This window comes from Octopus bimaculoides, chromosome 23, assembly GCF_001194135.2.
Source record: "Octopus bimaculoides isolate UCB-OBI-ISO-001 chromosome 23, ASM119413v2, whole genome shotgun sequence".
NCBI classification, from domain to species: Eukaryota; Metazoa; Mollusca; class Cephalopoda; order Octopoda; family Octopodidae; genus Octopus; species Octopus bimaculoides.
In genome coordinates, this window is record NC_069003.1 from 36,256,479 (window position 1) to 36,270,717 (window position 14,239).

The 14,239-nt window shown below is 39.3% G+C and overlaps 1 protein-coding gene across 2 annotated transcripts in view; it reads left to right on the top strand.

Moving 5' to 3' along the window:
- Positions 1 to 373: 373 nt before the first annotated feature.
- The window catches only part of LOC106876093 (apoptosis-resistant E3 ubiquitin protein ligase 1), a 22,952-nt gene continuing 9,086 nt past the window's right edge, over positions 374 to 14,239 (top strand). The window contains exons 1-6 of one of the 2 annotated variants that reach the window (XM_014924501.2): positions 374 to 3,383; positions 10,304 to 10,475; positions 10,821 to 11,005; positions 11,908 to 12,110; positions 12,581 to 12,818; positions 13,587 to 13,750. In XM_014924501.2, coding sequence (XP_014779987.1) covers positions 3,125 to 3,383; positions 10,304 to 10,475; positions 10,821 to 11,005; positions 11,908 to 12,110; positions 12,581 to 12,818; positions 13,587 to 13,750 — 1,221 coding nt within the window. In that variant the 5' untranslated portion in view covers positions 374 to 3,124. Of the gene's footprint in view, positions 3,384 to 4,940; positions 5,016 to 10,303; positions 10,476 to 10,820; positions 11,006 to 11,907; positions 12,111 to 12,580; positions 12,819 to 13,586; positions 13,751 to 14,239 lie in introns of those variants that run through there. The other variant, XM_052975895.1, reaches the window with a different exon arrangement.

Below are 14,239 nucleotides of genomic sequence, written 5' to 3' on the forward strand. Positions count from 1 at the left end.
GATCTGTTTACTTATTTACCTTTCAATCCATTTATCCATCTTGTCTAACTCGCATTTCATCCTTGATTGAGAAGACATTTGACGGCAGAGTCAATGTTAGAAGAAGGAAGGGTGGTGGATTAGGCTGCTATTTCTAGCAGTTCGAGCAATTGCACACAAAATCTCTCGTTGGTTCCATTCGACCATCTTAGAGTAATGTATTCGACGATTGGTAGGTATGGTTCGTAGATGTGCGGAGGACAGGTAGAGAGAAGCACGCACATAGATAGATATTGTGTGTGAGAGAGAGAGAGAGAGAGAGAGAGTGAAAGAAAGAACTATATAGATAGAGACAGAGAAAAATATATATATAGATAGATAGATACATATAAAGAATGAGTGAAAGAGAGAGAGAGAGATCCGGTATTATTTGTGAGGGGTGTCAACCGGGTTCGGTAACCGGCAAACTTCCCAAAACACGCACCGTCTCACTGACGTATGACGTCACTAAGTCATCCTGCGATCAGGGATCGGTTCTAGGCCAAGAAGTTGATGGTTTTGTCGTGTTTGGGACCGAACACCGAATCAGTAATCCTCCCGTTTTGCCGCCCGGTACACTTAGTTTCGCTTTAAAAAATATTTTGTGTATACAGTATATATAATATATTTTATTGAAGAGACTTTTTCTGATATACACATATATATAGCTACACACACGCGTATTTATAGACACTGTTCCACGTATAAATATACGTGTATATATACGTGTATATATACGTGTATATATAATCCTTTTTGTTTTTGTCCATATACATGTTTCATCTTTTGCTGTAGGCTGAACGATCGCATGTGACGAATCATCTGTTTCTTTCGATCGCATGCATGAATCTCCATAATGCATATCTGAAATCCACACACACACACACACACATGAAACATAAAAGACGGAGATAAAGCATGTTTATATGTCACGTTTAGAAGGAATTATGATGGCGGCGGTTGTGGTGTATCAGAAAGGATACCCAGAGACACTGGACAACAACAATGCGATTGGTGCAAGACGATGTGCTGCAGTGACAGATATGCTGCACTGATTCCTGAAGTGAATAATAATAATAATAATAATGGTGGTGGTGGTGGCGGTGGTGAAAGTAGTAGTAGTAGTAATGTGATTACAAATAAGAAGAGGAAGACGAAAGAGAATCGAACGTGAGTTGAGGAGGAAGAAGTAAAGAAGACCATTATCTCCATTGGTGATGTTTGCAGAAACAGCAGCAACACCAACATAAACAACTGCAACAACAGCAACGGCAGTAATTTAAAGAGCAGTAGCAGCAGCTGTGAAATCGACAACATCAACATCTGCAGCAGTTGTAAGAAGAAGAAGAGAAAGAACACTTATTTGTAAAATACCAATAGCAACAAGAACGTTATTTGCAAACAACAAGGATTTTTATTTGTGACAATACGATCGGCATGGATATCGTTTGGGGGAACAACGACCGTGTTTAATAACGCTAAGAAGATATTTGGAAGATTTCAGGGGGGGAAAACAAAATGATGACCCTTCTTCCGTATCAAGGATTTTAACTTGCGGTGAGAAGAACAAAGATACTTTTAACAACAACAGAAAGAATATTTGTCAAGACGGAAACGAAGGAAGAGATAGAAGTACATTTACACACACACACACACACACACACACACACATACACGCACGCACACACACATATGCAGACAAACAGACAGACACGAATCCTGAAGTAGTGGAAATTTTCAAGAACGAATGTTTTAGAAACAACAGCAACCAAACACGGAACAAGAAAGATTTGAATTTAATTTTCTGAAAAGTGAAACAACCTGCAACGAGGACAACACAATAATAATAATAATAATAATAATAATAATAACTATAAGGAACTAACCGTGCCAACCTCTACGTATCCGCTCCCACTGCTAGATGTAACGACCAAATTATCCTCAAATTTCACATTTGGAAGAAGAAAAAAAAAGACATTGGATAAAGTAGTCTTCCATTAAATTGTGGTTGGAAAAATTAAGACGGAATGATGATAGGTAAATCGCCTTTGACCATTGATCTTTTAGATTGGGGTTGACCGCAGCCAAACAACATTACTACTCCGGATACAGAAGCAGCTTACCGCAATATTACTGTGATAACGGACACGAAGCATGCTATATATATATGTGGGTATATAAAATATATCTGATATTATATATCAATATGTTTGTGTAATGAAGGTAAGGCAGTTGAGCAACGGGAGTCTGAGAGTAACTGTTGCTTCTTCAGTAACAAACGGGGATTACGTTTTCCCCACCACCACCAGCACGTCTCCTAATTGTATTACCATTTTATGGCACCGAGATTCAGACATGACGTTACAGCACAGTTCGTCTGGTCAGGCATGGACATTATTCTATACAGTTCTTCCAATACAGCTGTTTACATGATTGATAATAGCAACTGGCCATAACTCGGAACATTAGCAGAAAAAACCCCCCCACTCTGTCTGACATAACCAACAGACACAATTTCATTAAAACAAAACCACCACACACACTATATATATATATATACACGCGCACATACATTCACACATTAACAACAATAAACATTTACACATACATACGCACGTATCTACCTGTCTGTTTACACACAAAACTACAATAATACACTGAATGTATCAATAACATTATACACACAAACACTCTCTCTCTCTCAGACACACACCGATAACAGCATATTACTGCATTTTGATGTATACATCCATTATTAACAACTCCGACAATCTATTTTATATTATACATACATACACAAACTAAATAAACTATGAAACCAATGAAGGCACATCTATATGGTCACTAGACTTACTAGAAATAGCTGTTGAATTTCCGATATATCACACTCTACCGACTTTTTCTATCAAGCGAAAGGGAAGGAAATACAAAATAATGTGGCCATAAAAAAAAAGGGATGATCACGGTTAAAATGTGTTTTAAATCAGAACTGAACTGGTGCTAACCCAACAACACAGCTACAAAGTGAGCCAGTAAAACGTACGCAAACACAATAACGATCCAAATAAACGGAAAGAAGAGAAGAAACAAAGACAGCGTGTAAGAGATGGCAGACGGCTACAAGAGACAGTTTTTATTGTTGGTGCTGTGTACATCGTTATGGTTGGAACAGATGTTAGCAGAATCTTATGACGGTCACCAACGAGACGATGGCCAGCAGCAAGGACAGTATAATAATCATCACCATCACAATCATGATTATTACCATCATCATCAACAGCAGTATCCTTATGACGGCAGCGACCTGTCCGTTTGGTTGGAGAAACACAGACTTGCCGAGTACACGGACTTATTGTCATCAGCAGGTAAGTACAGTTGAGTTTTTCAGGACACGGGTCAGGGTTCTGTTCGTTTGGGGGTTTGGCAGCTTAGGGTTACGACTTCCACCTGGTGACGGAGGAAGTTTGATCAGTGTCGTAGGCTTTTCGGGGTTAAAGTTCAAGAAGTTGTTTGGAATGGAGAACGGTGATTTGGCGGGGACGGGACGAGAGCCCGTGCTTCAATTAATCGTCTCTTGCAAGTTATTGTGCTGCGAGAGATTATTAGTTTGCGAGATTGGATTAAAATTGGACAGTTTTTTTGTTTTGTTTTTTTGCAAAGAAAGACTTGTATTTAATCGCATTTAGGGTAGCCTTGACAGCTGGTGGTCTGGTTGTGAGAATTAACTTTGGGTATTGTTTTAGATTAGATTAGAAACAAGAAAATTTTTTAAACTCCAGTCAGAAGCAAGACGGTTGCAGCATGACTGCATGTCTTACTATCTCAACTTGTGAAAATCATAGAAATCAGTGGAACTGGTGAAGTCTTTAAACGTTTAAAAATAAAAAATCTAAACAAATCCCGGTTCATTTCCAACTTCTTTTATATATATGTGTGTGTGTGTGTGTGTGTATCATCATCATTATCATCATTTAACATCTGTTTTCCATGCTGGCATGGGTTGGATGGTTTGAAAGGAGCTGGCGAGACTGGAAAGCTGCCCCAGGCTCCGTTTGTCTCTTTTGACATGGTTTCTACAGCTGGATACCCTTCCAAATGCCAACCACTTTACAGAGTGTACTCGCTGCTTTTTATATTGCACCAGTGGGACCAGCACAAGTGCTTTTCACCTGTGTGCTGGTTCTTGTTTAAACCAATGCCATTGTTTTCGAGTGTTTACTTCAAATAAGCACAAACGTGGCCATGTGGTTGAAAGGCTCAATTTACCACCATGTGGTCTTAGGTTCAGTCCCGATGCATGGCACCTTGGGTAAACGTATTCCACTGTAGCCCCAAGTCAACCAAAGCCCCGTGAGTGAATTTGGTGAATAGAAACTGTGTGGAAGCCCTTCAGATTGCGTGTGTGCCTTTGTGTTTGTCCCCCATCACTACTTGACAGCCAGTGTTTGGTTTGGCAAAAGAAACTAAGAGAAAAAGACCCAGGCTTAAAAAGAAAATGTACTTGGGTCAATTCATTCAACTAAAAATTCTTCAAAGTGGTGCTCCAGCATGGCCACAGTCCAATGTTGAAACAAGTAAAAGGATAAAACAGAAAAAAGAAAAACCATAACCACTCCATCTTTTCTTTTCCCTTCAGACCCTTTGTCTGTCCTTCTTGTTTCAAAACAGTTGTGTGTAATTTCAAAGAGTTTTGGTTGCTATTTCATGACAGGTCAAGCTACTGCATAGAAGACACCATGTTGGGTGAGGAATATAATTCTTCTGAGGTCAAAGGTTGTAGGTCAAAGGTTGGCTACTTGTGTATTTTGATTTGACAGAAATACACCAACCGTCACAAACGTTGCTATATTTGACATGTTGGATTCATAACCTCTCCACTGCCCCACCCAGGCATCATTCAGCTGTGGGTTGTAGCTTTAGAAGCATTGAAATCCAGTCTGTTCAGTCATTGTCCAAAGCTTGCTAACCTGTGGTCATCACTGTCCTTATTTTAACAGGTATTGTGTGCTTAAGACTACTTTATCCAATAAGTGGCTACTTTTTCTTCTTTAAAATGGTCAGGGTGTGATTTGAGGGACATTGGGCTACTATTTTTAGCAGGTCAAATAACCATAAAGAAGCTTCCTTGTTAGCTTTTATAAACACTCTGTGTGTGTGTGTTTCTGTCTGTCTGTGTGCGTACATGTACACACATAGCCGAGTGGCTCCACCTGTCACCATACAGATTGAAATCATATAAATTGTTGGAGATATATTCTTAACCTTTTTGTTTTGTATTTATTTTGTATTTCTGCCTTTGTTTGAGTTAATTATTAAAATAACGAAGGATTTATTAATTTAACTTTCTCATTATCAAGCTGGAGTCTGGAACCAATTAGCATAGAATTTTGATGGAAGGTTATAATTTAGCCCTTTAGCACTGAAACCAGTCATATCCGGTCAGAATACTCTACCTGTTTTAGGTTCAAATTGACCAGATCTGGCCTCTCACACCTACCCTACAATGTCATGTTAAAACTATAACACCACATCATCAAAATCACAAAGTTATAACACAATGAATGAGTAATTCAAAGCAATAACCCCTGACCCCTTTGCAACTGTGCCACATGTACTGTTAAGGTCACCATGCAGTTCACAGGACTACAAACCCTGAGAGAGTGGGGTCAGCTTCATAGTAGGGGACAATGGGGCTACTATAAGTTAAAAAAAGCAGATAAGAAATGCACCAACAGAAAACAGACACAGAAGGTTGCCAAGTCCTTATCAGTTGCGTCTGTTTTCCGTTTGTGCATTTATTCCATGTTTCTGAACTTATTTAATTAATGTCACGTATTGTCTCTTATTTTGTTTACAGTCAGGGTTTTTATATGTGTGTGTGTGTACATGTGGTGCCACATGAAAAGCACTGGTGCTGGTGCCACATGAAAAGTGCCCAGTCCACCTTGTAAAGGGGGTTGGCATTAGGGAGGGCATCCAGCCATAGAAACCATGCCAAAACGGACAACTGGAACCTGGTCCAGCTCTCTGCTCTTGCCAGTTCCTATCAGACTGTCCAACCCAGGCCAGCATGGAAAACTGACCTTGAATGATAATGATGATGGTGGTGGTGATGATGATGGTGATGACACAGAGCTAGCTGAGAGATCTGATATTCTTCTCGTTGGTAAATAATCATGCATTAATGATTTATTAGTGTTCATAACAAGTAAAAACTGTTAGCCATCTAAATTATCAATTATCTCCAAATGTCTTCAGTGCAACAGTGTAAGCTGTTGCCATATTTATACTCTCGGCTACTCTCCCCTCCACCACTGGCCTTAACAACCTTCACCTCCCACCTAGTCACCTCTCATAATAATAACTTTACTTGGTAGTTAAACACTGCCAACATACTGGGGCCAGCCTCTTTCCCATCTGCCTCAAACTACCACCCTAAGATTCCCTCTCTCTCTCTCCCTCTCTGTATCTCTGTGTGTTTCTCTTTCTCTTCATATCACTTGATTTGTTGTAAATGAATGTCATTCTTTTCCCTGTTTTCTCCGAGAACATCCAAGGCCAAAGGGAAATATTACAAGTAAGGGTTGGTGACAGGGAGGGCACCTGGCCATCAAATACCTGCCTCAATAAACTCCATCCGACTGCTGCAAGCAGGGAAAGGTGGACGGTAAAATAATGTTTTGGACAAATGGGCCGTGCCCGTAGTTTTTGCTCACCGTAGGGGACTAGTGGAATTAATGTGGTTTAGATTTTTAAGAGTACATCCATTCTGAGGACAAAGTCCTTGACGTGCGTCCTGGTCAGAGTGGAAGCAGAATAAGGTTGATAAGAAGAGAAAAGTGGAATAATAAGTTGAGAGTGCCTTAGTGAAGATAGCCCAGACAAACTAGTTGGCACTGCGAAACACAGAGGTCACTGCTCTGACTGTAGAAATGGCAGCCACAGGGTGGAGTAGTGTTTTGATCTGCAGATTTATAGCAGCAATCAGCCAAGAAGCCTTCCTGTGACTTCACGGGAATGTTATCTTCTTGTCTGATCACAACTCTTCTCTGTTTATCTTTATCTTTTCTGCTGTTTGGTTTTGGACTTTATACTTTGGTCCAATTTCTTGATATTTGTTATTTTGATTACCTTCGTGCAACTGAAGAGCAAACACAAAAGGATTATTGCTCTTATAAAAAAAGGAACTGAAGTGTGACCATGCTGGGGCACAACTTCCTAAGGATTTTCCTTGTTCCTGTCGATGCCAATACTTATTTTAATTTTATTGATTCCTTTTAGAAAAAATGTAGAATATACCAAAGAGTGGTACCAAACCCAGAACCCACATGGCTCCAAAATAAACTTCCCAGGCTCAATTTTTTTGTTTTAGCAAGGTTACTACAGCTGGACGCCCTTCCTAACACCAACCATTTTACAGCGTGTATTGGGTGCTTTTGTGCAACACTGGCACAGGATGGGCCCCATGGAGGCAATGACGAGTGACCAAGACCTTTTGCCAAGCCACGGGAAACCATAGTCATGGCTGATGCCGGTGCCACGCAAATGGCACCCATTCTGGTGACACATAAAAGCATCCGTTACATTCTTGGAGTGGTTGGTTTTAGGAAGGGCATCCAGCCGTAGAAACCATTCCAAATTAGGCAATGAGCTGGCAGAGGCGTTAGCACGCCGGGCAAAATGCTTAGCGGTATTTCGACTGCTGTTACGTTCTGAGTTCAAATTCCGCCGAGGTCGACTTTGCCTTTCATCCTTTCGGGGTTGATAAATTAAATACCCATGAAACACTGGGGTCGATGTAATCAACTAGGCCCCTCCCCACAAGATTTCAGGCCTTGTCTCTTTAGTAGAAAGGATTATTATTATTATTATTAAACTAGACATAGATGTGGCTGTGTGGTAAGAAGCTTGCTTCCCAACCATATGGTTCCAGGTTCAGTCCCACTGCCTGGCACCTTGGGCAAGTGTCTTCTATTGTAGCCTTGGGTCAACCAAAGCCTTTTGAGTGGATTTGATAGATGGAAACTGAAATAAGCCCATCATATATATATGTGTATGTACGCATGTATTTGTCTGTGTTTGATCCCCCCCCCCATCGCTTGACAACTGGTGTTGGTGTGTTTATGTCCTCTATATATATGTATTTATGTATGTATTTATGTATGTATGTATATATGTATGTATGTATGTATGTGTATATATGTGTGTGTGTGTGTGTGTATATACAGAGTGAGAGATATCTCTCTTTCCATATATATGTGTGTGTGTATGTGAGAGACAGACAGACAGACAGTAAGAGCTGTTGCATGTTTCTTTTTTTATTTTATTTAATACCCCCCCACCATCCCCGTCCAATTCTTTATGCCAATTATTTTTCAGACAAATGTTGCCTGCAATATGTTTTAACACATGTATAACTGTAAGCGTGTGTGGGTGGCTGGGTGTGGGTGTGTATTCAGATTTTTTCTTTTTCCTATCCATTTCCATGTTACTCCCATGTCTTTCATTGATTCGTTATGTTTTTATTACTTTTTTATTGTATAATAACGATGATAAACAACAACTTATTTTAGGCCGTAACCCTTCTCCTATTGTGTTATTGTCTTTTATCGTATTTCATGTTAATCTCTCGTTTCTCTCAAGTAAACACCATCGACCAACAACAACAATAAAATAATGTTTGAAAAGGAAGCAAGACAAACAAAAAAATGAATATATTTTACTTTTTTTTACTTCAAATAGTTGTTATTTCGGTTGATTTGTGGTTTGTAATTGCAGCCTCTCTTTATTTGCAAAATAAACTTTATTATTCAGGGATAAACAAACGATTATTTGATTGTGGCTGACCCACAAGAGGCAAAGATGTAGAAAAATATATTTAAGGGGAAAAAAAAGAAAAGAAAAATTTTACAATGTTATGGAAGGCAATAAGTGCATTAATTATTCGACCATTTTCCTGTGAACAAGCGTTCTTTTACTCTTTCACTTGTTTCAGTCACTGGACTGCAGGTCATACTGGAGCACTGCCTTGGAATGGTTACCCCAGGAATTATTTTTTAAAGTCTAGATCTTAATCTATTAGATCCTTTTATCGATCTGCTACATTAAAGGGACATAAATAAACCAACACTGGTTATCAAGCAATAGGGGATCAAACACACACACACACACACATGCAAATAACAAGTCTCTCAAAATGCCTGTCTGCCAGATTCACTCTGAAGGCATTGGTTGGCCCAGGACCACAGTAAAAGATACTTGCTCAAGGTGCACGCTGTAAGATTGAACCCCTACAAACCCAGTCAGCTGCATCATACAAATGGTAATTTAGGTGTCAGTAGCGATTTGTGGGATTTAAGCCAAGACATTCTAGTTTAAAAAATCAAAAGCCTATAACTGAAAGAGTATATGTCTAGCATGCAGGTCCCCTCGTTCAGGTCCTCTCGTTCCAGCTGTTGTTTATCAAAAATGAAAAACTTGTATTAAAATCAAATTTGCAACATATATGTAATCACCAGTGTGTGTGTGTGTGACCCCTATATAGAGAGAAAGCAATATATATACCATCTTTCAAGCTGTTTGTCATAAAAAAAAAAATTTATATTAAAATCGAATTTGTTATATGTATGTACATATATATATGTGTGTGTGTGTGTGTATTATATATATGTTCCATGCCAGCATACACACACATCTCTGTATGTGTGTGTTTGTGTGTGTGTGTGTGTGTGTGTGTGTGTGTGTGTGTGCCATATGTACTTGAGCTGTCTCTCATAAAAATGAAAAACTTTTCAGATCGAATTTGTTCTTTACATTCCTTGAAGAAATGTCAACACCTGGTGTTGAACATGTTGGAATTTGTACGGCCTACCTTGATTCGTTACCATTCCAATTATGACAGTAACAGATGATACGGTGTTCCTTTGTATAATATTGTGGCCTCAGCCCCAACCTAGTCAGCAGATGGCAACAATTTTACATTTAACAATTTAGTGTCTCTGGTGCCAAATAAAATATCTTTATAACTGTCACATGGTAGAAAAGCTGCAGCACACACACACACACACATCCATATTTATATATATATATGTATGTTTGCATGTATGTTTCTATGTATGTATGAATGAATGACAGGTTTCTTTCAGTTTCCATTTACCAAATCCACTCATCATACTTTGTGCTTGTGTGTCAGTGTGTCCATAATTACAACTGGTTATTTTGGTTATTTATAATAATTATGTGTAATTAATAATTGATTATTCTTCGTTATTTTCGTAACCCCCAGGCGTCTCTTCACTTGACCAGTTTGCTGCCTTCGATGAAAAGAAACATAAAAGTTTCCAAGTCCTTTCCACACTGGAACTGGGGAAGATCCGAAGGGCCATTAACCTGCTGCAAGGTGAGAAACAACTGCAGGAGTGGTTACACACTCGGGGACTCCTTAACTACTTTTCCAGGTGAGTTGGTTGCACTTTCCTAACACAATAAGTTGAACAAATTAGTAGAGTCGTTAACACAGTGGATAAAATGCTTTGCCATTTTTGTTTGGAGACCCTCTACCTTCAGCGGTATTTGCTTGGGGCCCTCTGCCCCCAGATCAAATCCTGTCGAAGTCAGTTTTGTCTTTTACTCTTCTGAACTCAGCAAATAAAGTACCTGTGAAATATTGGGTTCCATTCTTCTCTCTCTCTCTCTCTCTCTCCAAAATCTGTACTCGTGATTGAAATCACTGTCGTCATTGTCATCATTGTCAGCAACCTTGTTAACATTATTACTATTAATATCTCTCCCCTCTTTTATAGTTTAAAAGCCCTGTCTGTCGAGAATCTCACCCACCTGAACCAGTTAAAAGATGAACACCTTCGCATGATCACACAACATGATCGCAGCCAAAAGGATTATTTAACTTTTAAGAAAGCAATTGCTGATCTCAGGGCGAAAGAGAAGAAAGAACTTGGAAGTATTTACCGTTATTGGGTTGTTTTCGGTAAGAACGACTGCTGCTCTTTTCTGGTTTTGTTTTCATGTCTGAACCCTTTAATCTGTAATACTATGGGGGACTGCGGCGTATAGGTGTAGGCATAGCTGTGTCAGGGTCAGAAATTAATTCCCCAGCTGTGTGGTTTCAGGTTCAGTTCCATTGTATGGCACCTTGGACGAATGTCTTTTACTATGGTACCTGGCTAACCAATGTATGCACTGGATTTGGGAGATGGAAACTGAAAGAAGCACATCGTGTGTGTGTGTGTGTGCTTGCATGTGCATGTGTGTGTGAGAGATTGCATGCACATGTGTATGTGTAAGATTGCATGCGCATGTGTGTGTGTGCTTGCATGCGTGTCTGTGTGTGCATGTGTGTATCTGACTTGACATCCCATGATAGTTGTAAAACAAATGTTACAGTCATACAAGCAGTGTCCTTCATTTCCAGTCTTCCATGAAAAACCTGTCTGGTCATTGGGTGTGGGGGACATTACCTTGCTTGAAAACATGTGAGGGTTGATGACAGGAAGGGCATCCAGGCATAGAAAATCTGCTGCAATGAATTCCGTCTGACCCATGCCAGCATAAAAATGTGGACGTTAAAGCAACAAAATTTGGAAAAAAATTCATTCGCTGCTCTCACTATTTTTATATTCTAAACCAAACACGTGGCGTGCCCGAGTGGCCAGTTATTGTAAGGGAGATAATCATTTCTAGATAAATCTCGGTCAGGTCAGATGTTTGATCTCCAAACCAAAGAGCAAAGAATGTGATGCACAGAATATAAATGTTTGCTTGTGCTTTTGTTTTGTGTTTTTCCATTCATTAGAAAGATCTTTAAGATTCTTATTCACAGGCAACCATATTATAAATATTCTAAATCCTTATTGTTATTTCTCCTTCCAGTCTGGTTGATGTTTTCAGCTATTGTGGGCCTTGCTATGATGTCATTGTATGGAACAGTGACCTGGTTTCAGACCACGCCAAACAGCAAGACAAGATTTCTGGACTTCTTCATCGGCAAGTATCCAGCGCCTCAGTCTTGCAGAGTCATTTGGGATTGGACAGAGCCACAGTTTGTTGGCAAAACAATGACCTTTACTGTGAAGGTAAGGACGAGTGTGTGTTGATTTAGTTATCAATGAAAACTGTTTCCACATTTATGGATGTAGTGTCAAGTTGCATAGCATAAACTGCTTTCAATTTAGCATTTGAATATTTACCCAATTGGAGCAAGTTTTTCTGGAATATTTTTTTTGTTTTTCAGTTATGCAGAGTTACATCATTTGCTGTCATTTACATAAAGGCTTACGTGTAAATGGCAGCACATGATGTGACTTCTGCACAGCTGAAAAAATGACTAATCTTGAAATATTAATGGAACCAGGAATATTTTTAAATGCCAAATCAGAACCAAATAGTGAATATAAACAGGCTAATAAGTTCACAAAACTGAAACAATAGTGTAATGCCCTGAAAACAATAGTGATGATGATGATAATGATGATGATGATGATTTCTCTTAATTTTTTTCTTTTTTCTTATTTTTACAACAACCAAAAAAATTACACTCAAGCAGTTTTATCAAAAAAACGGTAAACCTTACCCAGTGTCAAATTACGACAACATTGTTGTTGAAATTTTACACCTTGGTGCCAAGGTGACCACAACAATTGATTTTGGCAGTGAAGAACCAGAAAAGTCAAATGAGGCGAGGGTGTCGTTCACAGTTCACCGTTCCGGAGAATACCTCATATCTGTCTTGGTTGGATTTATGCATATCAAAGGCAGCCCTTTCAAAAAGTCTTTCCAGCCAGGTAAGTAGTTTGTGTGTGTATGTGTGCATGTGTTTGTGTGTGTATGTGTGTTCAATTCAGGTATGTGATGTTGATAAGCCACAAAAGTGGAAGATTATTGATATCCATTGCTCTTGAAAGGGATTATGGGCAAGTTGTCTCACCTATCTATGACTTTCAGGTGTTTTAACACCCACTGCTTTGAGGGGGGTCATCTCACTGTGCTTAAACCACAGCGTACCTGAGAACAATCAAAAGACATACATTGAGTACGTGTGGTCAATAATGTTTGTAACACTAGCATGGCTTCGAATTCATAATTGAAAATATGTCTATAAAACATAACACACACACACACACGTGTGTGTGTTAGGAGGCAGAAGCACTTATACAATGGTAACTTCCATCTGCCATATTCAGTCACAAGGCTTTGGTTAACCCAAGGATATAGCAGAAGACACTTGCCCAAGGTGTCATGTAGTGGGACTGAACCCAGAACCATGTGGCTGGGAAGCAAGCTCCCTAACCACACAACCATACATATGGGATATATATATATATACAGATGGCAGGGTGGTCACAAGTGGGTTTAACATTTAATGACAGGTCTGCTTGATTGATAAGGACTAACTTAGAGTTATGCAACAACAACAACAACAACATCTCAGTTTTTATTGAATTTATATTTATTTTTAAATATTTTTTTATCTTGATTTTTTTTTGATTTTCCTTTTCCCTGCTCCTCTTTCTCCTCTCCTGTCTTACTCTCTTCTCTTTGGTTTATTCCAGGCGCCATCGATGCCACAAAGACCAAATTCATGAATTACAGTTCAACAGTGGTATGCACTCTCGGTACCTCGCACCCCTTAATGATTGAGACCCGAGATATGTTTGGTAATTTGACCCCTTACAAAACGGACCACCAGAACTACTTTAAAATAAGAGTAAGAGAGGTAAGAAAAAATTCAATGTCTGTAGGATACTTGGTCAGTTGTAGGGGTCAAGTGTGGACCTGATTTCCCTGCCACTTCTCACAGTATCCCTACTGTATTTCATCCTCACCCCCCACAAAACAGAAATCTTTTATTTGTTTAAGACATTAGTCTGTGGCCATACTGGGGCACCACCTTGAATAATGTTTAGTCAAACGAAACGACTCCATGACTTTTTTTTTCTCTTTTAAGCCTGGTACTTATCCTATCGGTCTCTTTTGCTGAACCGCTAAGTTGTGGGGATGTAAACACACCAACACCGATTGTCAAATTATGGTAGGGAACACACACACATGTGCATATATATACATATATATATATAATCTGTGGAGTGGTTAATGTTAGGAAGGGCATCCAGCCATAGAAAATCATACCAGAACAGACAATAGGGACCTGGTGTGACCCTCACCTTACCAGTTCCAATCACACTGTACACTCCTATTTTCCCCA